At 45.4% G+C, this 27,984-nt stretch overlaps 1 protein-coding gene across 1 annotated transcript in view; it reads right to left on the bottom strand.

Annotated features, from left to right (window-relative positions):
- Positions 1-27,984, bottom strand: part of grik4 (glutamate receptor, ionotropic, kainate 4) — a 153,389-nt gene that overhangs the window by 34,425 nt on the left and 90,980 nt on the right. The window contains exons 7-12 of the mRNA XM_053423578.1: positions 24,162-24,323; positions 20,116-20,268; positions 18,714-18,823; positions 7,448-7,450; positions 7,322-7,354; positions 6,982-7,017 (exon numbers count right to left, since the gene is read on the bottom strand). Of these exons, the coding sequence (XP_053279553.1) occupies positions 6,982-7,017; positions 7,322-7,354; positions 7,448-7,450; positions 18,714-18,823; positions 20,116-20,268; positions 24,162-24,323 (497 nt within the window). The remainder of the gene's footprint in view (positions 1-6,981; positions 7,018-7,321; positions 7,355-7,447; positions 7,451-18,713; positions 18,824-20,115; positions 20,269-24,161; positions 24,324-27,984) is intronic.

The following is a 27,984-nucleotide window of genomic DNA, read 5'->3' as shown; positions in this document are numbered from 1 at the left end:
ATTAGCCAAAAGGCCGTCTGGACCTAAAACACCTACAGAGATTACCCCTGTCTGTGGAGAAATATTTGAGTCAGACTGTAAACTATGAACTGGGAATGGACCACAGAGTCTTAGCCCACATCAACTGTCTGCTGTTTTGCGGACCAAGGTCTCCACCAGATTCAAGTCCTTGTCACCTTTTATACATTTGATTCAGTTTTGTTTTTTTAACATTGCAATTTGAGGAGCACGCAAAATAATTCCGTCTGACATACGTGTATCCTGTCGACATCACCTTTGTTGGCTGAGTCTACCTATACTTGATAATGAGTATTAATTTCCATCGCTATTGTAACTTCATTGTGGTATTGCTGCCAGCATCACCAAGCATCAGGCGCAGTAATCGGCACTGGTTTGAAAGAGCCAGATCCAGGTCCTTGTGGTTTAAATATGATACTCTCTTGGGGTAAAGCCTGCAGGCCTGGGCCACTGCGTTTCCGGAGAGACCAGTAAAGCGTCCACTTCTTTCTCTTCTTCTTCTGTTTAATGCAAGGCAGCACACTCGTTATTTGGCATTATGGTGAATAAAGGCATTGCCTGTTTAATCGTCGGAATGAGACACAAGCTCCGGGTTGAAGAGAAGGTCTTTTGGGCTGTCAGAGCGAATCTTCAAAGCGGCGCGGCGAGTTCTCCGAGCGCTGCATCCCCTGTTGAGCGGACAACAAGCCGTGGATGACCTTGCAGTCACAGTCCCGCCTCATTCTGTCCACTGCTGACAGAACGAATGTCTTCATCTGCCGTGTGGTGACCGAGTTAATGGACTAAACACTAAACACTTGGGACAGACCAAGACTTTACGGATGTGTAATAATCATGATCTCCCCATTTCCTGCTATTCACCCCCCCGCCTGACAGCGTATTATAGATACGTGATGTGAAGTGCTAAAAAATAACAGGGTCATGCTTGTATGACATGATAATATGACACACTTACAGCAGCTATAAAATGACTGTGCAGATGGACAACACCACACTGTCCAAGCACAAACGCCTGCTTTCTAGGTATAGTCAATCTCAGTGGCTCAACTTCAAGAATACATAGTGCTTAAAATCTCAGTCAAAGACTTCTGGGAGTACATATAATCATTAGGGTTATATCCGACTGAGTATTTCGTCAGTATCAGATTTGGCTGTTCAATTTGAATTGTGCCTTCTTTCCATTTCATTACGTTTATTAGACTGCTGGATTTCTGGACGGACTTCAGTGGGATGTTCAAGGTGACTAAACAAGCCATGCAAGCTAACGGTGTGTACTATGCTAGCAGCAGATCGGAAACATATTTCTGGTCATTGAATTGGATATTAAACAAAAGAAAGACAATTCTGTGAGCTGCAAATTCCCTAGGGTCACCATGGCAGTAGTTGTTACTGGTGTTACGCCAATTACATAACTTGCCGACTGGCCCCACCATCTATCTAATTTTCACCTATAAGTGGTGAAATATGTCCATATGCGTCCATATTCATCATATTAAAAAAAGTCAAATTTCTGTACTACAAACTAAAAGCAGAGAAGAGTCGCGTCGCAGAGAAGAAGAGTCTCATCAACAACAAGATGTCAAGTCTTACAAATTAGGAATTGGCGGATCGCCACAGTCTTACAGGGACTTTGCCTCAGAGAGCAACTTGAAAGTGAGGAGATCTCAGTCTGTGGCTATTTCTGGGAACAGAAATGTCCCCAGAAGTGCACTGCACACTGACTGAAAAATCATGAATGCTTAAATGGACGTATCTTAATTGACTGAGGGGTCTACTTTCAGAGGGCAGCACTAATCTCCTACTTGGCTCCTTCTGGGATGGAGGGGGAGCCTGTGAGTGGGTTCATTTAGAGGCTTTGTGTCGGAGCATGGTGTTGTTTGGGTTTGTTTGTTTACATTGTTGCCTCATTATCACATTTTTAAGTCGCCTAGTGGAATAAGTAAATGAATGCCTATTAGGTTACAACTTAGCTAAGGTTGCTCTGTAGCTACCATAGGCTTACTTTACATTATATGGGGAGTTTTGGTAGAAATCTGTGCATTGTGCAGACCGATAAAAACAGAGACACTGAGGCAAACTTGCAGGCACATAGGCACAGAGGCACTCACGCACATACACATAAATTTGCATGTACAGGCATACGACACACATACACACACTCAAACACACACACCCACCCAGCCGAGCAACAGATACTCAGTCTCACCCAGCCTTGAAATCCGTTAAGACTGGGGGCTCTTGCAGAGCAGCTCATCCATTCTGCTTTTGATCTATTCCCCATCTCCAGCCTGCAAAGTGCAAACTGAGGAAAACAAAAGAGGAAAGGGGACTGCTGTACGTCTCCAAGAGACCACACAAAGGAGAGAGCTGGAGACACACAGAAGATGCCGGTGTGTGTTGACTAGGGATGTGAGTCTGTGCATCAACAAATCCAACATGAATTTCAATATGTGGTCAAAGAAATCGGCGCAGGGACGGTAACCCTGAGCAGCGGGTTGAGGATCAAGGAGGGTTGCATTAATTTCTTATTTGATCTCATACAACGTAATTGGTTGCAATTCATCGAGGTTTGTGCGACACACCCACACTGCCTTAAACATGTGTAACACTGATGTGCGTCCAGGATGGAGCAGTTGCATCAAACCTCTTCTTTGACCAGATTACGATTTCCTCCAAACGCAATAAAATCTCAGTCCAGATGCAGGAAAAAATAAAAGTGCAACACAAAAAAATCTTGGGGGAGGAAATGTCGAAAGACAACTAATGTGATTTGAAAACAATGCTGCACATCTCTCTCCTAGTCTCATACATTTAAATCAACAGCCGTATCATGCAGCCGACAGAGCCACCACCAGTGATACATCTTCGCTAAAAAGGACTATGTGTCTCTGTCTGAGGGAAAAAAACACATCTTTGTCAAATAGCATCAGCTGATTTATGCATAGACGCTGCACAAAGCCTTACAATCAGAATCAACTCTATTCACATAAGGTCAGGCGCTCTAACCATACTTCAGAACCGATACATTAAATCACATTTATGACTTGTGATTAGCATTCATCCAGATTCCAGAAAGTGGAATAACATTAAAATGAGAAGAAATCTAATAAAAGTGACTTGAGTTTTGCTTGCAAAGGAAGTTGCTTTCTTTTCATAGCCTCCCCGACCTCCAGGACTGTCTGCAGCACTCAGGTCATGTGTTTTATAAGTCAGAGAGCTTTGTTAGCAATAAACTGGAGGAGACAACGCCACTCATAAAACAATCTATGGCCGTGCGACTGAGCATTACCGACAAGAGCGAGAGGGCATGTGTGCTTTAACTACACTTTAGCCCACATCAGGAAACTTTTTTCTACACACAAGGTTTACATGGTAGTATATAGATAAAGATGTTTTATATACGGTATAAAAGCAAAATGTTGTGTGAGGAAGTGATAGAAAAGAAAATGCTGTCTTCATCTTTTAAATTAAGGCTTCCAGGAACTTGATCCAAAAGTCTAAATTCTCTCCTGGAAAAGCACAGAGCATCTTCACAATCAAATGTACAGAAATTGAGGGGAATATAAAAGGCACATTAACAAGGTGCGAGAGGAGCCCTGTTTAATGGATGATCTTTGGAAGCTACTGTGGTCTGACACGCTGCAGCTACATAATACCGTTCCAGTGGCTTGAAACGTTAACTTCACACACAAACGAACATAAACACACGACATCTACGGAAGCAGAATACTGACAACAGGACCTCAACGTTACGCTCAGGCCTGATGCACTTTTGAATATAGTCATTGGGGCTCGGCTTGCAATGAATAACAAATTCTATAAAATGATATATGAATATAAAAACCTTGAGAGAGAAGAACTCCTCTTTCCAGCTGACTTTTTTACTCCCTTGAGCTGCGGTGCTCTGCAACTTGTCAAGTAAAACATTATTTAACTGTGAAAAAATACGGCTGCATTGCATACCGGCAAATAAACACTGAATTTATATATATTTATATATACGATTTCCTTCCACCCTGCTGGCAAATTGCAGGTTTCCATTCAAGCCTTTGCCCTCAAATAGTCAGTGCTGTACACTTTCCCTGTTGACGACTAGATTGGGTTCCACCAGGGGCCTTTTTTCCTTTTTTCACACGTTCAAATTTCACAGGCATTTCATGAATTTTGCAAGAGAATTCCTCGCGGAGAGCCCATTAAGTTCTGACCCCGATACATACGCACATATGTAATGAGTCGGGGCAAAACTCAATTCGCAGACAAGAAATGTATGACATTTTTTTACTGATAAAACTGTCACCTCTTGTGATTTAGAACAGTTATAATTGTTGTTTGCTATCACACAGCTTTAACGGACAGGCACTTATATTGATTTTCTCAATCTGTATCAATCTGAATCACAGTCAGTCCATCTGACTGACTGTGATTCACTGAGTCAGACACACACACACACCCACAAACTAAAATATGTTTAAACTGCACAGCTGGAGGAGATCACAGGGGCCGCCTCAGTCTCCAAACTCGCTCTAACCTTCGTGTCAGTAGCTCAAGCAGCAGCACTTGCGCATTAGCCCCTGTATGTCTATAAGACCTGGTTAAGATGTACTCATCTCTGCTGGAGCCCGAGGCAGAGAAAGAGATCCAAGCCCTGTCTTGATGTGCCGAGCTACACCCGGCTCCTGTGATAATGTCCATCAAGGGAAGGAAAAAGGGCGGAGGCAGTCTTGAATCAGTCAGCGTGCTGTGCACCTTCCCACACCTCTCATCCCCTTATATTTCCCCCCCGCCCCTACCTCGCTGTGGCCATCCTTGCCCTCCCTCCTTCCCTCACGTTGCAGTAGCGGACAAAAAAAAGAAAAATGAATTGAGTGAATTTGCATCCACAGCCACGGGAACTGCTAGAGTAATAGTGCTCTCCGAGACGAGGTGGGGGCATCGGGAAGGGGAGGGTAAGGTAAAAGCAGATTGCCGTAATAAACACAGGGGCAGCGCTGACAGGAAATAAATAAATCCAATAGAAAAGAGAGGGAAATTGAACAAGCCCATTCCGCTGGAAGGAGTTGTGTGGAAAATGCTCCAATCATTCCATGCTAACCAAAGTGGTGTCGTGCAGTGTGTACGTGCGAGTTCGCCTGTATTCCAGGTGCTCAGCCTTTCCCTTCTGTGAGCACAGGAGGATACAAATGCTCTCCTTTCCCTTCACCCCCACTGTTCCTACTCTGAAGACCTTGACAAGAGGACACATGGGGAATAAAGTTTATTAAAAAACAAATAGAATTACAGCCTCACCGCTGTCTGTCTCCACCCAGCAGTCGCGTTGCACTTGCGGATATGAAATGTCATCACATCATCGGCAATTTATCCCTTTTGACCAGCAGCTAATCTGAGAGTCCAAGTGGACGCTTGAGCCAAATTGGAAGAAATCTCCTCAGAGCATTCCTGAGATAATGCATTTCTGAGAATGGGACAGACGCACAACACGAAAAACATGTCAGTGGCCACAGCTGTCGCCAGCGCTGAGGCATAAAAAGCAATCTGGTTGTAAATGTTAAAATGATAATTCTGGAAATTGGAAAGGATGTACCAGCACAGGTCTGGATAATTTAACGGTTTATTGAGGAGCTTCATTAAGATTTACTAGGGCTCATAGAAAGGCACCGAAAGAAGAACATGGGACTCACGTGTGGGAGGAAGACCCCATTAAAAAGATTAATAACCAAGGTTATAGAACAGATAGTAGAAGCAAGGATCCTGCCTATTTACATCGGATGAACAAATGGTTTAAGCTGCGGCTGCGGCTGCTACCGAATGTAATATACTGCAGGAAATGAGGCAAAATAACCAGAATGAATTTGATTGCGTTGCTGAACATGACTAGACTATTCTCTACATGAGCTGGAAACCTAATCAGTGCTTTGAGTTTGGGGAATTCACTCTTAATGCTGCAGCAAATGGAATCTACCCTGTTGAAAAAGAATGAGTTGTGACACTCGCTTTCTATTTTAGTAAATCTGCCAGTGGCTGGACTGGACAGCTGGTGCATTTGCCCGGGGAGGAATTTCTATTACTACAGTGGAAGGAATGGGAAAAAAAAAAAAAACATTTTAAAGTTATGTTGATGGGATTAGAGGAGCGGAATCTGAAGATGGCAGTAAACACAGTGAGAGAATTTGTGCAGCTTCAGGGACAACTAAAGCATCTAAGGTACAGTCACTAAAATAATACCTCAAATCCTTTCGCACTTCTTTGACATTTGTTTTATAGCCAGTCAATATTGCAAACTTCATAAGAACACATTATGAATGTTCTAGACTGTCAGAGAAAAATCTATTCTCGAGTATCGACTTTTTGAAAGGACCTGTGGATTTGATGATGAGAACAATTTGCCTGGAGACACGCTGCCGTTGGCCTTTGGCCTTATCCCCCTTCTGGCCGGCGTGTCCTACTGTGATGCACTCCCTGCTTCATAGCCTTTTTTCCAGCCCATCCAACTGACTCCGTCACTCCAAATATTTCTCTCTTTTTCTGTTGTTTCCCTCTCCTCTCTCTCTCTTTCTCTGGTGGTTTCGTTACCCAAGCTGTGAAGTGCCTCCATCATAAAACTTAATTAGTGACGCTCTTCTCTCCAGGAATTGGTTTGCAGGTCACCAATTCCCAGCAAAGATGAACACATGTACACGCAGCATGCACATCCACAGATACACAGACACGGCTTCCATGGCGTCCACTCGTCTGTACCCTCGCACAGCAGACAACAGCTTGCCTGCCCCCAAACTGCAATTACTCGTTTTATATCTTCCTCCAATTAACAGGCGTTCTGCTGTCAGCGAGCTCCATGCAGAAAACGAGGGCCAGTCGTCGAAGGCCAGGGGGCTGGAGAGCGGCTGGACTGCTCTGTCAGTGTGGTGTGTGCTGTGGTGCAGTTGGCTGCAAGGCTGTGGCGTGTGTTTGTTTTTGGAAAAAGACTTGTGCCTCGTCTGAACATGCAAAGATGGCAGTGGGCTTGTTTTGAGTGCACAGCCAAGAAGCAGGCAGTGGGGGGGGGGGGGGGGGCTGGCACCAAACCCATTGCATGCCCACACACACGCACAAACATACACACACAGGTCGTCAGCTGGATCAATCGGTGGTCTTACAGCTTCCAAAGGCCAGTAACACAATAAAGTGACAACAGCTCTCATGCACTCCTGATCCACTCCACACACTTTAATCCACTCGAGCACCAAGGGTTTGAAAGCTCTGTGTGTGTGTTTGGAGGAACAGGTTGAGTTATATTAGTCATTTGTATATATCCAGATTCATTTACTGTTTTATAGTGTACCCCTGGTGCTCGCGCCATCTGGAGGATACACACTCAGAAACATGTTCACATTTGCACACACAATCCAACCATGGCTCTCTGTGTTAGGCTCCTTTATCTAGTTCATTACACTGGCTTGTGAGAGGACGCAGCAGACGGATATAGGGGATTACCGTCAATTCTCTTAAAATAATATGATTAGTCATTCCAAGAAGAAATCTGGGTAAAGGTCAATGTTAATGCTTTCAGGATTAGGTGTTGGCGACAGCTAGTACAGGTCCAACAGAAAGGATCCCCAGCTGTTATTTCACGTGTGTCCATTTTTATAGCCTCGCCTTCACCTCTTGTCATCGTCTCCTGTTTTTCTCTCACACATCCCCTTCTCGTTTGCTTTCTCCCTGTCATCCTCTTGTCCTCTTCCCTCATCACCCTTTTCCTCTCCCCTCTCTCTCTCTTTCTCCCTCGCTGTCTCTCTCCGTCCACCTGCCCCACTCTGTGGATTGTTGTAGGTGAGAGGTGCCAGTGGTGACTCGGCCAGAGCGCGGGCACTGCCATGCCAGCTTCGTACACCATCATCATTGGCCTACCTGGCTGTCAGCACAGGAGCAGCTGGGGAAATGACTTTGACTGCCAACACTGAACAAATAAAGATTATTACATAATGAAGCCACAAAGTACCCTGGAGATAAGGCAGGCTAACCAAGCTGTCATCTGAAATAGTTTTCAAACTTAAAGTGATTACTGGTTGTTTGGTTTCTATGTGTTATTCGATTACTATATGAATAATTTTCAGATTATAGGGTGGGTGGGCAGCGTGGTAGTGAAGGTAATCCTGTGTGGAGTTTGCATGTTCTCCCTATGTCTGAGTGCGTCCTCCCACAATCCAAACACACAGACAGATTGGCCATACGTGTGAATATGGTGCAAATGGTTCTTTGCCTCCATGTGTCAGTCCCGAGAAACACTGGTGACCTCGCCGCTCACTGTCAGCTGGGATTGGCTCCAGCTCCTCTGCAACCCTCAGAGGATAATTAGTATAGAAAATAGATGAATAGGTTCATATAATATATATTAATATAGGAAAACCTTGAATGATTAGATAAAAGTTGGGAATTAAATAAAAGGTATGATGTGTCACAGTGACACTAACCTTTGGACATTTGAATCCCAAACTCCATCACCTCATCAATTAATCCTTTAAGAATTTGTTCAATGTGAAAATTTGTCATAATTAGCTCAAATTTTAGCCAAAACGTGGGGTCAAAACGAGCTTGGATGACCAAAACCTTTGCGGTCTCACTTTGAAGAAAATCTTTGAATGGAATGGATGTACTGTGGCAAGACAAGGAAAGGCAGAGACGCAGGTACTGTTTACTGTGGTTTATTCAGAAGAACACATGTTCCCCATACGGGAAGTATATATAGCTAAAACCTCTAACATTACCCATCAACCCACTGGGTGAGAGGACACACCCCTGAGTGCACGCCATACAGCCCCCCCCTGAACACCCAGAGGGAGAAAAAAAATGGGACAAAAGTCAGTACCTCTCAGGGGTTTTAACGAGGCGACCATAACGGCTACGCCGACCCCCGTCCGCAAACGCAGGGGTGGAACAGGCAGAAGGCACATCAGAGAAGGGGGGCGACCACGACGGGGAACCCGGGCCGGTAGCACCTCTTCGCCGGCCAACAGATGAGCTGGCTTCAGCCTGTCTAAAGAAATGCGCTCCCTTCGCCCGCCCATGTCCAGAATGAAACTTTTATAACCCGCCTCTAACACTCTAAACGGGCCGTCATACGGGGGCTGGAGGGGAAACCGGTGAGCATCGTGACGCACGAAAACAAACCGAGTGGTCGCGAGATCCGTTGGCACGAAAGACCGAGGAGAAAAATGATGCACGGGCACCGGTGCACAAGCGGCCTGTGACGCAGGACGCGCAACAGGAAAAGGAAAGGGGGCCGAGCTCTGAGGCAGAAACTCCCCTGGGACGCGGAGCGGCTGACCGAGCACCAACTCTGCAGGCGAGGCATCCAGGTCAGCCTTAGGAGCCGAGCGCAACCCGAGCATCACCCACGGCAACCGATCCAACCAGTTCGCGTCTGAGAGCGCAGCCCGCAATGACGCCTTAAGCGACCGGTGAAAACGTTCACACAAGCCGTTAGCCTGGGGGTGGTAGGCAGTGGTACGGTGAACCTGTGTGCCCAGAGACTTTGCTAGCGCCGACCAGAGATCCGAAATGAACTGCGGGCCTCTGTCAGAGGTGATATCAGACGGTGCACCAAAACGTGAGACCCAAGCTGAAAGAAAAGCGCGTGCCACGTCCGCAGATGTCGTGGAAGACAGAGGAACCGCCTCTGGCCACCTAGTGGTCCGATCTACCATGGTAAGGAGATGTGTAAAACCCTGGGAAGGGGGAAAAGGCCCCACAAGGTCGACATGCACATGATCAAAACGCTTGGCCGGAATCAAAAACGGCTCGAGGGGCGCCCTAGTGTGCAGGTGAACTTTTGCGCGCTGACACGCCACACATGTGGCCGCCCACTCTTTGACCTCTTTGCGAAGGCCAGGCCACACAAACTTCGAAGACACCAACTTCACCGACGCCCGGACACCCGGATGAGAAAGAGAGTGCACCATATCAAAGACCCGACAGCGCCAAGCAACCGGCACCACCGGGCGGGGCGGCCCGTGGAGACGTCGCAAAGGAGGGCAGGCCCACCATTTTGCACCACTGCCTCCTCCAGCTCCAGACCGGTACTTGCCGCTCTCAGTGCAACGATACCCGGGTCCCCAGGTTGATCGGCAGCCAGTGCTAAAAAATCAACCCCAAGATGCACAGGGCACACCAGCACCCGCGACAGGCAGTCTGCCACCGGGTTCGCTTTACCCGCCACATGTTGGATGTCCGTTGTGAATTCGGAAATCGCCGCTAGATGGCGCTGCTGGCGAGCAGACCATGGCTCTGTCACCTTCGCCATAGCAAACGTCAATGGTTTGTGGTCAACATAGGCTGTGAAAGGGCGGCCTTCCAGCAGGAAACGGAAATGACGCGTAGCCAGGTACAACGCTAACAGTTCCCGGTCAAACACGCTGTATTTTCGCTCGCTGTCTCGCAAACCGCGGCTAAAAAATGCAAGGGGCTGCCACGCACCCGCAACACGCTGTTCAACAACTGCACCGACAGCCACATCCGAAGCATCGGTCGTGAGGGCAATGGGCGCCCGAGACGCGGGGTGCGCCAGAAGCGCCACGTTAGCCAGGGCAGCCTTAGCCCCCTCAAAAGCCTGGATCCTCACAGGGGTCCAGTCAACCTGGTCCTTGGCTTTCTTAAGCTTCAAAGCACCATACAATGGTTGCAGGAGTTGGGCCGCACGAGGCAAGAAACGATTGTAAAAGTTTACCATGCCCAAAAACTCCTGTAGCGACCTGACCGAGACTGGACGGGGAAAATCCGCAACTGCATACACCTTCGAGGGCAAAGGAACCGCACCCTGCGACAAAATGCGATGGCCCAAAAAGTCTATGACAGACAGCCCAAACTGGCACTTGGCTGTGTTGACAATGAGACCATGTCCATCAAGGCGCTGGAAAACCTGCCTAAGGTGCGACAAATGCTCATCAACCGACGGGCTGGCCACCAAGATGTCGTCCAAATAGACGAAAACAAACGCGAGGTCACGTAACACCGAGTCCATCAAGTGCTGAAACGTCTGCGCTGCGCCTTTAAGGCCGAACGGCATTCGCAGGAACTCGAAAAGCCCAAACGGTGTAATGACTGCAGTCTTGGGCACGTCCTCTGCCCGCACAGGCACCTGATGATAACCTCGCACCAAATCGATTTTAGAAAAAATTGTCATGCCCGCCAAACGAATCAAAAAATCCTGCACATGCGGAATGGGATAACGGTCATGGGCCGTGATGTTATTTAAACGGCGGAAGTCACCGCACGGCCGCCAAGACCCGTCCGCCTTGGGCACCCTGTGGAGCGGCGAAGCCCACGGGCTGTTGGACCGCCTAACGATCCCCAAACGCTCCATGGTAGCAAACTCCTCCTTCGCGGTGGCTAACTTCACGGTGTCGAGTCGACGCGAACGTGCGAAAACGGGCGTACCCGCAGTGGGAATGAAATGTTCCACGCCGTGTTTAGTAACCGCGGCAGAAAATGCGGGCGTTGTCAGCGAAGGAAATTCCGCCAGTAAGCGCTGGAAGACATCCTTTGACGCCGCGAAATTAGCGTGTGTTAACGGCCCGGGTCCCCCTGTCTGACACGGAAAAGACGAAAAAGACACAGCATCAATGAGCCTGCGATTAGCTACATCCACTAACAACCCATTAGTGCACAGAAAATCTGCTCCGATAATAGGAACCGTAATGGAAGCTACAACAAAGTCACACAGAAATTTGCGTCCATTGAAACACACAGTCACAGACTTTGTACCAAACGTCTCTATAGCCGAACCGTTAGCCGCTGTCAGACGCGGACCACTGCCACAGGCCGAGAGGTCCGTAGCTGCAGGAGGGAGAAGGCTCTTCTGCGAGCCGGAGTCCACCAGGAACTGATTACCTGATATGGAGTCATGAACGAACAGCAGCTCCTCTTGCTCGCCAGCGCCCACGGCTGCTACCGAGCGCCGGCTCTTCCGTTTCCCGGTGCCTCGAACGCGCACGGAGGAACGCAGCGGCGCGCCTTGCTGCCAAAGCGCTGATGGAAGAAACACGCGCTGTCTGCGGGTGGAAACTGCAGCCGTCAATGCCGGAACCTCGTCCTCCAACGTCGGCTGCAAGGACTCCACGGCCACACTCTGCACGGAGACGTTCCTCGAAGTCAGCAGGATCCGGTCCGCCTGCTCAGCCAATCCACGGAAGTCGCCGGCCGCCAAACAAGAAGAGTTGGCGAGGGCTGCTCGCACCTGCAGCGGGAGCTGACGCAGAAAGATGTGCGGGAAAAGGAAACCATCATCCTCGGAGCCCAGCAACGACAGCATCTCGTCCATCAGGTCCACTGCCGAACCATCGCCCAAACCGGGAAGCGACAGTAGCTTGTCCGCTCTCTCCGCGGCTGACAAGCTGTAGCGCCGGAGGAGAAACTGCTTGAGGGCGGCGTACTTTCCGCGCAGCGGCGGGGCTCGCAGGAGCTGCATCACGCGCCGGGTGGATTGCTGGTCCAAAGCCGCGACCACCAAAAAATACCTGGAGTCGTCTGCCGTTACTCCTCGCAGATGGAAAAGAGCCTCGACGTGCAGAAACCACGGCGCGGGGTCGTTCTGCCAAAACTCCGGCAGTTTAACGTGCCCCGCGGAGCTGGCCGGTCGCGGAAGCTGCGGCGCCATGGTCGTTGTGGAGACACGGTCCACGGGCGCCGGGGAAGAAAATACGTCTTCCCCCGATGAGGAAGGGACACTATCCTCCTCTACCTCGAACATGTCCAAAAAACAGGGTCACCAACGTGGCAAGACAAGGAAAGGCAGAGACGCAGGTACTGTTTACTGTGGTTTATTCAGAAGAACACATGTTCCCCATACGGGAAGTATATATAGCTAAAACCTCTAACATTACCCATCAACCCACTGGGTGAGAGGACACACCCCTGAGTGCACGCCACAGTACGATCTATAATCTGCAGCAGTTAACATGGTCTGTAAAACGTAAATTGGATGAACATGTGTGGTTTGGGTCCTTTTTGCTCCTGCTTTGTTTTCACATGGTCCTTGCTGAGGAGTCTTGAACCAGTGGGCACAAGACCAGTGAAGACCGTTGCTGCCCACCACAGATGTGGAGGTTTGATTTCAAAATAAAGGATGGATGACTTTCTCCAAATCCTCGACACAATGATGAATATCCTAATTGGAGCTGCATCAAAGACGCAGAGGCAAAGCACATCCAGTAACTGGTGCTCATTACTCATTGGGTTATAAAGAAATGCAGAAAACACCTCATGATGCTGCCTAACTAGACGGACGGATGAACGGATAGATAGATAAAACGGAGAGTGTGGTGTGTTTGTGTGTGTGTGTGCGTGCGTGCGTGTGTGCATGTGTGAAAATGCCTCCTAGAGAAATTCAATTTGTGATTGATATTGGCTGTAGAGTGTGAACCCCCAAGGAGCCGATGGTCACAGGTGTGAGCTGATCTATAACGCAGCCACCGGGTGTGAGATGAGAGGATGGTAGGCACCGACTGAGGAAACAAAGAGGAGGCGGGCTGGAGAATTAGAGATTGGTGGTTGCGTCTGGAGAGTGTTGGAAATCTTTTCAAGTTCCCTTGTAATAGAAAGATGTACATTTATGGGCGAGACAAAGTGAGGGGGTTGTAGACTTTGAAACTACTCCACTATTAAAGCCGAACAAAAGACCTAAGTATCAAGTTGTCATGTGCTGATGTGCAGACATTCTGCTTTAACTCTGCGTATAGGTGTGTGTGTGTGTTTGTGTGTGTGTGTGTGTATGTATGTGTGTGTGTGTGTGTGTGTGTGTGTGTGTGTGTGTGTGTGTGTGTGTGTGTGTGTGTGTGTGTGTGTGTGTGTGTGTGTGCGTGTGTGTGTGTGCGTGTGTGGGCTGTGAGCCACGTTCCTTATCTCTGCCAAGGCCCCGGCACCTCCAATGTCTCCATGACTGAAGCAGCCCCAACCAAACAGCGTGTGGGAGGCGTTAGTCAACAAAACAAACAACACCCCCAATCCCGTCCCCCGTCTCACACCTTGCTTCCCTCCATTAACATAACTGGCAGGGTTGCTTTATAATACTTCTGGTTGAAATCACCACATTAGGCCTGATAGCATTATCCTCCTGCCTCACTGGCCCAGTTCCAGTATGAAGATGGGATACGGGGAAGCTCCGGCAAGGTTAATAAAAGCAGGTGGGCCCCCGTCAGTCTCTTTTACAGGTTTCACGCAGAGTTTTTTCTCACGATCGCGATGCAACTCAGCTCCTACATAGAGATTGTCCCAACTGAAATGATCAGCTGTTCTAAACAAGAGGAACAAGATCCAGTTATTCCTCTTTGTACCGTCTGTCTGTGTCTTGTCTATGTCACAATACAAAAACAACTACTTAAAATGCTGAAGATAAGAAAGCGCAAGCTATCTTCTGCAGCAGGGTGGTGACAGTTGTATTATTGATAAGTTAATAACTTATCTGTCATCACTGCATACATAACGCTGCAAAGCCAGAAAAACACAACACTCGGGGCTGCAGGGAAATGCACACCATAACTGTCAGGGTGAAAGACAGGTATTTTCCAGGGGGAAATACTGAGCACAGTTTGGTACGGCACTTTGAAAAAGCATGAACTTGAGGAATTACAGTTATCGCTTTACATCAAGCACTGGGCCTCAAGAAGAAATATGAAATATTGAGGTCTGGCATTTATGGAAAGCAGAGTTCCAGGAGAAAGCCGTGCACGACTAGCAGACAGTATCAGTGACTGAGTGTAAAAACAATGGCTTTCAGAACAGTCTGTGCTATTCAGTCATTGTGGGACACTCATCATAAGTAAAGATGCCAGCCGATAGGTGTAATCCTTTCATTGCAGGGACTGAAAGACAGTGAGAAAGAAGCAGAGACAATGAGGGGAAGTGGAAAAAGGGGAATAACCACTGTACTCAGATTAGTTGGACAAAACCAAAGGGACATATGTGTCTATGTGAGTTTGTAGAGGAGCATCAACCGGCCACAAAGCCCCAGATGCACAGAGCGCTGGCCTATTGTGTCTCCCATCAGTCTTGCATTCAAGTCGAGTGAACAAACCACATTAGATGTGCGCTCTGCAAAGCACAGCCACAATCATCGGGAAATGTTTGAGAAAATGACACTGCACATGGTTCTCTCTACAGAGATTTTACCGTTGTTTGGATTTTCTATGTGAACTAACATCAATATAAAATATAATCACTAAACGATGATTGGTTAATTCCATGCTCAAAACTCAAACTGGGCAAAACTGACCCGATGCACAGGTGTTACTGTTACATACCATAGAGTCTAGAATCTAGACTCTATCTAGACACTAGACTCTAGATTATATATAACGATGGATGACGCGTCTCTACTTCCTCCCTCTATTAAGAAATTAATCTAGAATCCCAGCATGTTGCGCATCTGGAGTCTGCACCCTGACGGAAAAGTAGATGACGTCGTAATATTTAGGTCCCACGGATAAAGGTGCACTCCATTAGTATATCTAATTAAATCCAAACATACATCAACATGTATTTTGATTTTTTAGCTTGATCCATGTCCCATAGAGTAACATGGAGGATGTGGGTTTTATGACCTATACTGTAGCCAGCCACCAAGGGGCGATCAAGACATATGTACAGTCTATGTTACATACACAGAGGGAATATCTGTGTTAGCACAATAAATTGCTACTTCTTTAAATAGGGCAGGAAGAAAAATAGAAATATTTGTATTTATACAAGTCGTCCATATACACTTCCACTTTTTACATTTCCCCCCAACTCTTGATTCACCAATATAATCTTATTCAAGCTCAATTACTGGATATTGCATAGGCTGTGATAACAGTGTAGAAAATGGTATCTGTAGCTGTTGTGTGACTCCCATGAGAGATTTTATCTATTGGAATATTTTACAATCCAGCGCTATACAGCTATTACCATCAAAGTAAATGCAGCAACATCTTTAACTACACCTCAATCAGAAGTGTCACTTTCGGGCTGATGTTTACATTTGAAGCCTTTTCGCCTTCCAGCAATCACTGTCCTACAACGTATACTTCTTTTAAACCTTGGAGATCAACTACAGATTTTTCCTGCTGGTGGCGTTTCAGCTCCACTGGAGCATTTGGAGATGCTGTTGATAGATCGGAGAGTGTTGGGTAATCACTTTGCTCAAAGAGCCAGTCATTTGAGGCAATGTTCCCAATGTGTCTACCTGCCTCGCTCGATTCCTTTCAATTCCTTTTGCATCAGGGGATTCTCAGAAATTCAAACAGAACTTCAATGAAAGTGATTTCTGTATTTAGACATTATTAGTGCAGACGGTTAATTATGAGATTTAAACATCACACAGAATCGTACCAAACAGACAGGCTTTCTAAATAAATGAATATCTGAGGTCTAATGCTTGACAATTTGTACATCCTTCACATGAAATAAAACTGAAAACCTCTGCAGTGATGTCACCATCCCCTGAAGAACATGACCATCCATTAATTAACACGTGTTACTCTGAGCTGTTCAAAACCTGTTGTTACCTACATTTTATTATTAACTACTTTCACTCTTTCTAATCCTTGAAAATTGTAAAAATAATTTGAAGCTGTGTCCCCTGATGAGAAACTAAGACGAGGAAATGTCAGGGGAGAACAGTTTCAGAGATTGTGCAGGGTAGTTCAGGGTGTAGACTAAATGCGTGGTGGTGGTCTGGTGGTGTGTGTGTGTGTGTGTGTGTGTCTGTAACAAAAACAACAAAAACAACAAAAACTGCAAAACAAGTCTGTTTGTGTAGGAAGCTGGAAATAACAGCATCCACCGAGGTCTCTATTGGTATTGATCAGTGAAACCCAAAAATCCCTACTGATATATTCATTTTGTGAAACAAATCACCAAAATATCGGCATAGTAAAAATATTACTACTGCGATTCTTTGTTCCATAAAGAATAACAATCTCGCGTGTGGAGCTCATATTTATCTAAAGTTATAGACCTCTCAGTAAAAACCAGCAATAAAAGGAGCGGAACCGAAGCCGACAGCCGTGGACTTTTGTTTCCATCGAAATGGATTTTCTGTAAAGACGCTTCTTTTCACCTTCAAAGTAGAATCAACACGATTTAAGACCCCCCCCCCCCCGCCACGCCCAACCGTTTTTGCTGAAGATAGTGTTTCCAGGGGGTAGAAAACCCTCTGGAAGTAAAAGAGAACAGTTGAATATTGTGTTGCAACAAAAACTACAGCAGTGCTTTGATAAATCCAAAGTAAAGGACTGGGTCGTGTTATTAAGTAGGCAGGTCTTGTAACTCACTGATCTGGGAGAATTAATGAAAACCAAATGTCAGTTTGGAACCCTCCCCGGAGCGTTCTCCATCGAGTGAACACCCATCTTTGGTTGACTCTTGTTTTACCTTGGTTTCTCCTCCTCTCCCTCTCTGCCTTTGCTTGGTTTTTCATTTTTTTAATTGCGTAAAGGCGGATGAACTTTCTTTGTGGTGCAAATCAAGCCGAAATGTTCCGTGGAGATTTCGTACCCCGTGGCAGACAGACTTGCCAAGTGAAAGTAAGGCTTACGAGGAATGCATGTTAAAGACGACGGTGTCAGGAATCTTCAGCTGTTTTTGTCTGCAACCAACGTTGACTTCATAATGACAAGTAAAGCCTCTTCACACCTACAGCACATTCATACAGGTGTTTTCTAACTAGATCTGTGTCCCCATTCAGGGGTTGCATCCTATGAATGGCTCAGTCTATGAGGGTGTGGCCTCTATACAAGTATTAGTCTAAGACTGAGTCCATATAAGAAAGTCTAGCCTATAGAGGATTTCCTGTTTTCGTCACCACCTCTAACCATTGTTAGCTGTTTTGAGCCACTGCATTTACTTTAGCTTAGCTACCTGCATAGCTAGTTCAATAATGCACATATGGAATCCTGGGATGAGTTGGACTAGTAGGGATTCACATGCTGGATCCTTCACTGCCTTCCCTCGATATGGAACGTCATGACAAGAGAACAACAACACTGTCATCAAATGCAGCCTCTGAATCTTGAGGCTCCTGAATTAGGACACAGTTCTATACAGAAAACTACCAGATGGCTGGACTCGGTGACTGACAGCTTAGAATTCCTGTCATCACAATGTGGGTGTGGACAAATCATTTGACTGATGGCTCCACTCTCCTGTTCATTTTGTAACATCAGTTTGGGCAGGATGACTTGTTTGACCTGTTATCATTCCTATTGGAGCGTTTTTGTGACATCATAAATGCCACCCACCACGGTTCCGCCCATTTTCAACCCGACAAAATCTAGCAGCCGGAGTGATTAAAAGAATCCTCATCATTTGCTACTTTTAAATTTGTCCTCTGACACCTTGACATTTCTGCTCGTGGGATAATGTGGACAAATATTCCCAAGGCCCTGTCCTGCAGGTTCCAGTTTACGTTGCATCGCAGCCACAAATACAACTGTGCTGTTGTGGGAGAGATATGTGTTCGGCAATAACAGTTTTATCATGGCCAGTGTCTATCTAAAGAGAAAATCGAAGAATCTGTGTGGGCCACTTCAAAAAATACCAGACTATTTATATGTAAATTCTTTTGAAGCAATCAAATGAACTTTATGTGGCAGCTAAGCTTTGCTGATGTTGCCCGAATCTATGGTGGTGTGATGAGTGTTGAGATAGATAACACCTACATCGGGGTCTGTACGACGGGGAGTTACTTTACCTGCCTTAGGCCGTCCTTGCTGTTCTGCATGATCCTCAGGGAGTAGTTGGACCGCTGGCCTTTGCTGTTGAATTCAATGTGGCCCGTTAGACCTTCCAACTCTACCTGTCCAACACAGAGACAGCAACGAGTTGAAAGACGCTGCCACAGAATCTCGCCTGCTTCCCTCTCAGCCCACGGCCCCTATTATGGATATGACTGGAGGCTACATCAGCATGACTGGATCACTACTTGCCTTGTGTCTAAAATATTATGAACACACAGCTATTTTTTCAATTTACTGTAAAATAGGAGAGCCATTAGTCCCATCTGATAACGAACATACGTCACACACAAGTATTTTGATTGCCCAATTATTCACAGCTATTTCCTCGTCATAGGAAAGGCCATTTCCTTCACTGACAGCTCATCTTTATCTCTCCTCCTCCATTGTCTCTCAGTATATGATCAGTAATAAAGAGTCAAGATAAAGTGACCTAGTCGATGGGGAGTATATCTTTATGGAAGATGAGAGCACAGCCTACACATTATTATCTGTTGTCATGGACAGTATCTAGGCGCAGGAACAACCAATTAACATGTAGAAAGTGAAGCAGTAATGTTTGGCTATCTGACATCGTCTAATTAATGCTATTTCCTTGCTGTTGAAAAAGAAAGTGAGAAAAGTCGCTGATTTCCTCTGTTTCTTCACAAGGATCTCTCAAATCGTCAAACTACATTTGAAGTTTTTGATTTTTCACACTTTCTTGGTGATATCTATGAATTTGTATCCATCTAACTGTACAAAACTACCCTTACCAACACCTCTCAGACTCACTAATGAAAATCATATAAATAGTAATGGACTATACCAGTCTTAGCAACGACTCAAAGTGCATTACGATGGAAGCCATGTTTACCCATTGACATGCAAACATACACTTTCTAGGATTATTGCTAAATGAAGATAGATAGATAGATAGATAGATAGATAGATAGATAGATAGATAGATAGATAGATAGATAGATAGATAGATAGATAGATAGATAGATAGATAGAGACATACAGACATACAGACAGACTGATAGATAGACATTTTGGTTTTTGAAAGGGCTCAACTATACACACATATTTCCCATTTTAGAATTGTCCTCCCGGAACTGATAAAGTTGTATTAAATTTAATTTGAAAACACACAGTTTATATATATAAACAAGGCTCAACAAAACACACAATTTACAGCCAAATGGCTGCAGGCTCATATTTTCTGTACAGCCATTGACAATAGTATCCATGTTCTCGTCTAACACAAGATAGCAAATAGCCACATTTTCCAAAATGTCAGACTATTCCTCTAAGGATTGTAGAGGCCAGCACTGTCATTTGTTTCCAGCACATCCAGCAGTGGCAATCTTACCATCCGCAGGTAATTCATGAGGCTGGTACCATGCTCCCAAATCTTGGAGGACTTGCAGGAGAGCTGAGTGGCGCCAACGTTCTGGCTGCGGTTCAACTCCTGGACCGCTGCCACCACCGCGTATACCGCATCAAAGAGCAGCGCTGAGGAGAGCTGCAGAGGAAGAGGTAGAGGTGAATACATTATGAATTTGTGCACGCACACACACACACACACACTCCGCTGCAAAAACACAAAGTACCCAAACTGCAAGTGTAACGTGTCAGTGGTTAGCGGTCAGTGAGGGGTTAACCCATCCCTGGAGTGGTATTGAGATTATTCCATTAGATCATTAGAAAGACTCTGATCTGCTGACAGCGTTGAAAACCATCTCTCTCTCTCTCCCTCTCTCTCTCCCTCTGTCTGTCTCTCTGAGAGACTCTGTCCTTCCTACTCTTATCCCCACTGAAGCTGGCACACCCTGACTATTCCAATTACCGCCTGCCTCTCTCAGCAAGGGCCAGAAAACAGTGGGAGAGGCAGCTTCTCCTCTCATCTCCACTGTACAAACAGCCTCATCATCACTACCACTGCATCCTGCTATGTACATTTGATTAAAATGCATGATGCCCCGTATTAGAAAGTAGGGAAGAGTCAAAGAGTCACTGCTGGAGGTCTGTGTAATGGAACTAGGCATGAAATTGCTCTGTTGTTTGGTGTATATTGATACAAGCCTGAGAGGAGTTTTGTCGCCTGGTAAATTCTGGAGATTAAAGATTATTACAATAGGACATTAGACTCTGGAACTGTGATGTATTACAACCTTCAGTTTGTTAATATAATTAGTGGAATGGACATTAAGTGTGATAAGGTAAAAAAAAAAACTGCCTACAACGACATTACAAACACAAGTCCATGAAGTTTAGTTTGAAATATGGGGATAAACACATGGTGCATAAAAACAAAGTCAAACTGTCACAAAACTGAATAACAATTTATTAAATCATTATAATGGGCAATGTCAATGTACTGCCCATCCCTCTGATAGTCTTTCTTGATCTGAAGCCTCTTGAGTAGTTACTGTCATCAGGTGTGTACACTGCATATAAAGATCTACATGCTTCTAGTTGTGAAGTTTCACATTGCAGCTGAATACCCCCCTCACACCCCCCCCCCCCAACATCACTAGGGTTATTTTAAATCCAACTTCTGCCAATAGATCCCTTTCACCTATACCTTACCTCTCCTATAATGTCCTACTAGTTGACATTTCCATTGTATATATTTGCATATAACTTAATTAAAACTAGTCTACTTTTACCATTGACCTCTTCTAAAACTAATTCACACATAATTGCATTTTGCGCCTCAAATTATTTAATGATGAATACAACTCAATTCTCCCAAATAAAAATATGAATTATTGATCTAAATTAATTTCCTAAGTAGTCAAAATGTAATAACTGATATGTTGGCCTGGTATTTTAACTAGTGTGAATGACACTTTCCAGACACAATTTCTATAATAGCTACTCATGTGTGAATGTTAGATATCCAAAAAGGAATTTCCACTTGTAGAAAGAAATCTTCAAAGTTAAAATTAGTATGCAAATTAGGGACAAAATATGACAAAAAAAAGACACTAATTAAGAATGACAGGTCAAAAGAATATGCAATTACAGCAACACATCCAAAATATCATTTTAACATATCAAAATGTTATTCTGTCCTGTCAAAAAAAGAAAATTAGCTTCTCCTCTCTCCTCTGTCACTGCTGCACTCCAGTTGCTTGGCATCATGAGTTGAATTCACTATTTCAAGCCTGTTATACAGAAAAAGTATTATATTGCACCTAACATCCTTCCATTTGTGGTTTTGTTTGATGTTCTCTGACACTAACACAGTCACGTCTTTTGCAGCTACGGATATTTTAGTCTCAGTAGAAGATAAAGATCATCTCCGTGTGTGTGTGGTTACCTGGTGTTAATTCCACAATATCATCACAGAGCGGCGAGATATATTAAGGCGGAATAATCTGTCTCCAGTAAAACCTTCTTCTCCTGTGAACTTCTCCGTTTTAAATGTCACAACCCGCAGTTTTTCAGAAGAACTGTTAGTTTGCCTCGAGCCTTAATCTTCAAATGCATTCGATCCCACAGCTCTGCACATGTAAAGAGAGGAGTTTGTTGTATACGTGAGCGCCAAAGTTAAATTTCCTCCAGACCTAATTACTGTTAATGAAAAGACAGCATTTTATCTATGTGCATGTCTAATTGAGTTCATCACTTCCTTGCTCTGGCGTCATCAGCCTTTTATTCACTCTACTTATTAGCTAATTAGTCACAAGTCCTAATTGCCGAAGGCTCAGAAGTATCCGAGTGACCCGCTGTGCACAGAATGCAACACTTCGTTTTTTTACATGCTGTGTTCAAACTATTCTTAACCTGTTGCACTGCCCGGCTTGTGTGAGGCACAGAGGGGTGATGGTTGCATCGATTTAATCACGTCTTAATGCCTGCTGATCCCTCCCTCTCAACAATTGGGTTTGGCATGGCAGAATTTAAGCCTGACAGCACAGACTATCTGGCTCAATGATCCTGTAGTGTGATTCTAATGTCATCGTAAATATCAAAAATATGTTAAATATCAGCTTTGGATGTTGTGAACATAAAAGGAGAGCAAATTTGTGGAATTGTAGTAACAGTACGAGTATGAGAACATCGCACAAATAAGTGCAACCAGCTGACGAAGTGGGAAGTCAGCCTCCATGTATGTTTTTGTGTTTCTGAGTTTCTGAGTCTCTGGACTCGCCACTCAAATCACTTGTTTAAATGCAAAACGTGTGGACCTGCGTCTTATCTGGACGACAGTCAAGAAGCATAATAATAGAAAAAATGTCTAATACCCTTATTAATATATAGTTGGAGATTCATATGTATGTACAGTATATATTCATGCAGGCGCTCAACACTTCCAACAACTGTTTTCTATGTGTACAAACACAAACACAACACCACAACACTATTAACATTGAAGGCACGATACAATGAGCTTGCGTTTATTGGTCTCTGAGTGCAGGGATTGAATCTAATAGCTGGTGGAGCTCTTGTTACTCTCAGATGCCGTTTATATGAGTGACACTTGTGGGTGGGGCAGCCGGGTGAGAGTGCTCTGCCTTCAGACGGGATTAATGGGCTATCTGTACATTTTCATCTCATAAACACGCAGTCATTTACAAATAGGTGGCGCTCATCAGGTTTACAGGGGTAATTTACGACATTTTATTTGCTGACTTTGACGTAGAAAACTCAGATAAGCCCATCTCGTAACAGAGCCGTGAGGAGAGCTGTGATGGGAATATAAAAGGTTCTTGTATGAGGCCTGATATTCCTACCCGGTATGGCGGGCTGGAACATAAAAAACTGCTGAGCCAGCGCGTAAGTTAAGTGAACTATCTCTAGCTCGTCTCCTGCGACAGTTCTCAGTCACTCGTACATTAGCAGTAACTTGATTTGGGATTTGTTGGCTGTTCTGAATCGACTCGTTCACATATGCAGAGTGCAGCAAGTTACACGTTGAGCTGCTGACACTGTTTTATATGAGAACAGAGGGCGATTAAAGGGGGGGGGGGGTTGTTGTGAGGATAAGCTACTCCTTTGCTCTGCATTCCATCTGAAGCGAGCTTAACGAGGAAGATGCCATTATAAATGTAATAAGGAGGGTGGCAAACGTTGATAATGAGCTTTCCGGGAAACAACAACCGCCTACAGCAACACCTGCAATTACCGCAGTTAACTGGATAAACGTCATCCTTGTGTATTTCACGGGCGTTTTGTGTCTAAGTGACTTCGATGTCTCAGTCGGTGAGTTTAGGATACAGCAGTAAACTGGCAGAGTAATCCTCAGGCAGGCCCTGTCTGGACCTTGTGAGGAAATAAAGAGGGTTCCTCCATTATTCTTACACGGGTAAGCTTCGTCTTCCAAGAGTGTGTGTGTGAGATGATGTCTGTGTGTCTGTGTGTGTGTGTGTGTGTGTGTGTGTGTGTGTGTGTGTTGTTTGCACTAACTGGGGTGCCAGCGAAGGGTGCATGGTCACAGTTCTCCTGCCAGGAGCGGTTGAGGCTTAGCACAAAATCCTGGAAGAAGGGATGAGTTTGGTTGAAGACTGAAAAACCGACTATGTTGACTCGTTGATCCGCCACATCATCCAGCCGTAGTAGAGAGAACTCCTGTGGGGCAGAAGGAGAGAGAAGGACAGGCAAACAGGGAGAAGAAGATTACTGGGTGAATGCAGTTTATTTAGATGGGAGGTGTCATTTTCAGCTGTGATCAACCGTAATCTGCCTTAAATGACCTCAAATGTTAGATTGAATTATTGTCGTGGTAAAAAGGGCAAGTGTTAATCAAACACATTAACATCCATCTCACTCAGGTTTCATTAACTCCCATTATTCCGCTTGATGGAGAAAGCTGCAACAATTTGTTCATTCTCTCCTTTTAGCCATGCACCACTGGACCAAATCAAGTATTTTGCACTGGCCTTGTGCATTTCCTGACATACGGGTCATTGTGTGAACAGTGGAAGCTAAGGGGCTAATTAGAGATGGATGGAAAATGGTGAAAAAATTAGGACACTGAGACAGATAATTGACAAAGTGATATAGAAAAATATGGCATGTTGAAATGCTCCAGGAGGTAAATACTGGTTTTAGTTATTTGGGTCTTTTTTACTCCGGGGATAATCGAGTTTTCTCCACCTGGGGAACTTCAGACAGGGGACAGGTGGAGATAGAGATGAGGACGAGCAGAGGAGAAAGGAGGCAAGGGTGTGACGGGGGATAGACGTCTCCTGAAGGTTAATGGAGGTGTCAGAACCCAGTCCCTCTCCCCTCAGGTGGCAGCCTTCGCCTGGCAGCCCGTTGTGCCATCTAGCTTATGACAGCCAGACCAAGCCCAGTCCACGTATCTGTCTGTTACCAGGGCCAGGGACTCTGAAGATAAGACGGGGTTGGAGGGGCCGGTGAGCAGCAGAGGTGAGGCCCCAGTAGAAAATCCAAAAAGGTCTGGCGTGTGAAGAAAAGAGTTGGCAGGAGAAACTGGGACGACTTACCGTGGACAATCAATTTAGCAAAGCCTCAGACGTGGGTGTAAATACGAAGAAACGAAACTATTAACGATTGTCTTTCATTGAAAAGCAATGATCAAAGCTGCAAATTGCTCCCCTCCTTCAGACCTCGTGCCAACCCTACATCCTGTGTGGTACCGGCCTCGAGGATTAAGTCAAAATCTTATTTTTTTAAAAGCAAAAACAAACAAACCACAAAACTCGTCAGTTGAATCCAAATCTTAACTGGCTCCTGGAGATATCAAAGCTTACTAAGTCTACAGGCGCACGGCGACGTCGCAACCCCGAAAAATGAAAAACAGCTAAATCAAAGCCGGAAAAATGGTCTTTTTCATCTGCGAGGGGAAAATGGATGAGAAGGGAGGCAGATCGGATAATGGACACTCATACAAAAAGAGTGGATAGGTCACTGAATTAAATAACTGATAAGCAGGTGGGTAGAAAAAGCTCTCAGACCAGGAGGGGACGAGGCGTGAGTCTCTCCACTGCGGGTGACTGCGCTGATAGAGACTCAGAGCAAAGCGGGGCAGGAGAAAGCATATTTACTTTGAGTGGGAGGCTTATTATTCCCCGACGCCAACCTCCCAAGGAACCTGAAACCCCAAATGTTTAGTTACGATGACGTGCAGCAGGCGCGACTGCATTTGAAAAACAAGGAGCTCAAATATTTATTCCAGGTACGAGAGGAAAAAGGATGAAAGGTGAGAACTAGGACATCACAAAAAGGCATATATGAGAGTTAGGGAGGGAAGGTTATAGACTGGGATATGAATGAGATATATGAATGAAATCTGTCCTGAGCAGCACTACATACTCTACAGGAATAATACCTGTGATGTATCTAGAAGCTCTGTGCACTTTTTTGTGATATAACCTCGTCTATCTGACCTTAGAGACTTCTCCGGGAATGTGAAATCACTTTTACAAGAACAAGGACTTGATTCTCCCCCTCATCCAATAGAAGAAAAGTCTGCTGGCTTCAAAGACGGTGACAGGATCTAACTGATCATTGCTGATATTAATATCTATGTAAACCCCACCTATTTCATTCTGGGCCAAGTTCAACCTGAGAGAACAGGAATCCCAATGTTGAGCCATGTTAGCGATACGTCCTCCCGCTGTTTAAACTCACACCCACACTGTCACAATATGCGAGTGAATTCTCCATCGTGCCTGGATTGTTATTCATCCGGCTCCGATAGTGATTTCAGATTGGATTGCATTGCACCACCAGTATGTGTGCCTAAGTCTGCAGATGAGTTTTACACTTGCACTCAATTTAACAAAAATAAATCCTGAACAGTTTTTTTTTTAAATCACAAAACAAACACCACCAAAGATAGAGCTGATTAAAAAATGTGTTTCGCTGCCGAGAGATACTGCAAAGCGAGCAGTTCTGAGACAGATCTCATCATGATTCGAGGCAGAAGAGGAACTGTAAAACATGTTTAATGAGAACACTGATGAGAAAGCCAGGCTCTGAAATCCGAGGGGCTGCACGCTGCCGCAGAACTTCTGTTAATGACGAGGCTAATGCTCTAATTGGTCTTGTTAGAGGAGAGGCTGTCTGTTCTTTTTGTCACTCTTCTAATGAATTTGAAAAACATTACTCAGTTAAACTGATCGTCTGGCTCTCTTGATTTTTTTTTTTACTTTCAAACATAGAGATTTGAATAATTGGTCATACTGTGACGGTGGATCTAATCGCAGCTTTGGAACACGGAGTACAGTGAGTAGGAGAGGGATTACATGTTCCCCAACCACGCTGCTATGTAAGAAGAAAAATCTCATTTCCTTCAAGTATTTTATTTCATTATAAACTCAAAGCAAAGGTCATCTTCGTAATATTATTGATTCCCATAAATTACATTAAATCCATTGGCTCTTCCATAGTCTGCTTCGATCTTTAGCTCTCCCTTGTGGAGTCTTCTACAAGCCTTTTGGGACTGGCCATATAATTACTGGGTAAGTGTACTTTAATAGATCATTAGAGGCAGGACTGTGCAAACGAGCCTTTCATTAAGCGTGCCCCTCAAGGCTGCCCGCACGTCTGCATGCGCTGGCACAAACATAAACTGCAGAGTGCATCATGCGCACCCCCACACGCAGGAAAATGAAATCCCTATAATTGAGCAACACATGCACATCGCCGCGTATGCACTGAAGACACAAGGTCACCAGAAATATCCCTGGGCCATGTCTGAAGGAAACTAATGTGGTGCATTTGTGGGCTCTGAGGGCACAGACACCGTAGCATCGCTGCACATTGAGATTCAAACACACACAGACACACACACACACACACACACACACACAAACACACACGATTGCACGCAAACCCAAACTAAATCCCTTCACATAAGCAATTATGGCCTCTTGCATACTAAATGGGAGGTGTAAGATGGACAGTGCTTGGTAGAGGACAGTTGGTTTCCCAGCAGTGGGCGAATGGCAGTGGCAGAGTTGGAGGGTAGAAGAGGAGAGCGGCAGCAACTCCAACCGTCTCCACCGAAGGGGCAGAATAAGGGCGGAGGAGCATAATGATGATGAGGACGACAGCGGCAGGGAATGACTGAGAGAGTTGAATCAATGGAGAGGGAAGAAGGTGAGAGATTAGTTGGCACAACTGAGAGCTTAAAAAGCACGGGGGGGAGTAACAGAGCAAAACGGAGAGGGGTGGGGTGCGAGGAAATGACAGTCTGGCCAAGGGCCCCCGACACTGGCTGTCACCTGGAGACCAATCAGCAGCTTGGGCCCGAGCCAAC

The sequence above is a fragment of the Pleuronectes platessa genome, chromosome 5 (genome assembly GCF_947347685.1).
Source record: "Pleuronectes platessa chromosome 5, fPlePla1.1, whole genome shotgun sequence".
NCBI classification, from domain to species: Eukaryota; Metazoa; Chordata; class Actinopteri; order Pleuronectiformes; family Pleuronectidae; genus Pleuronectes; species Pleuronectes platessa.
Note: the sequence above shows the minus strand (reverse complement) of the source record. Positions and strands in the feature narration are given on the sequence as shown.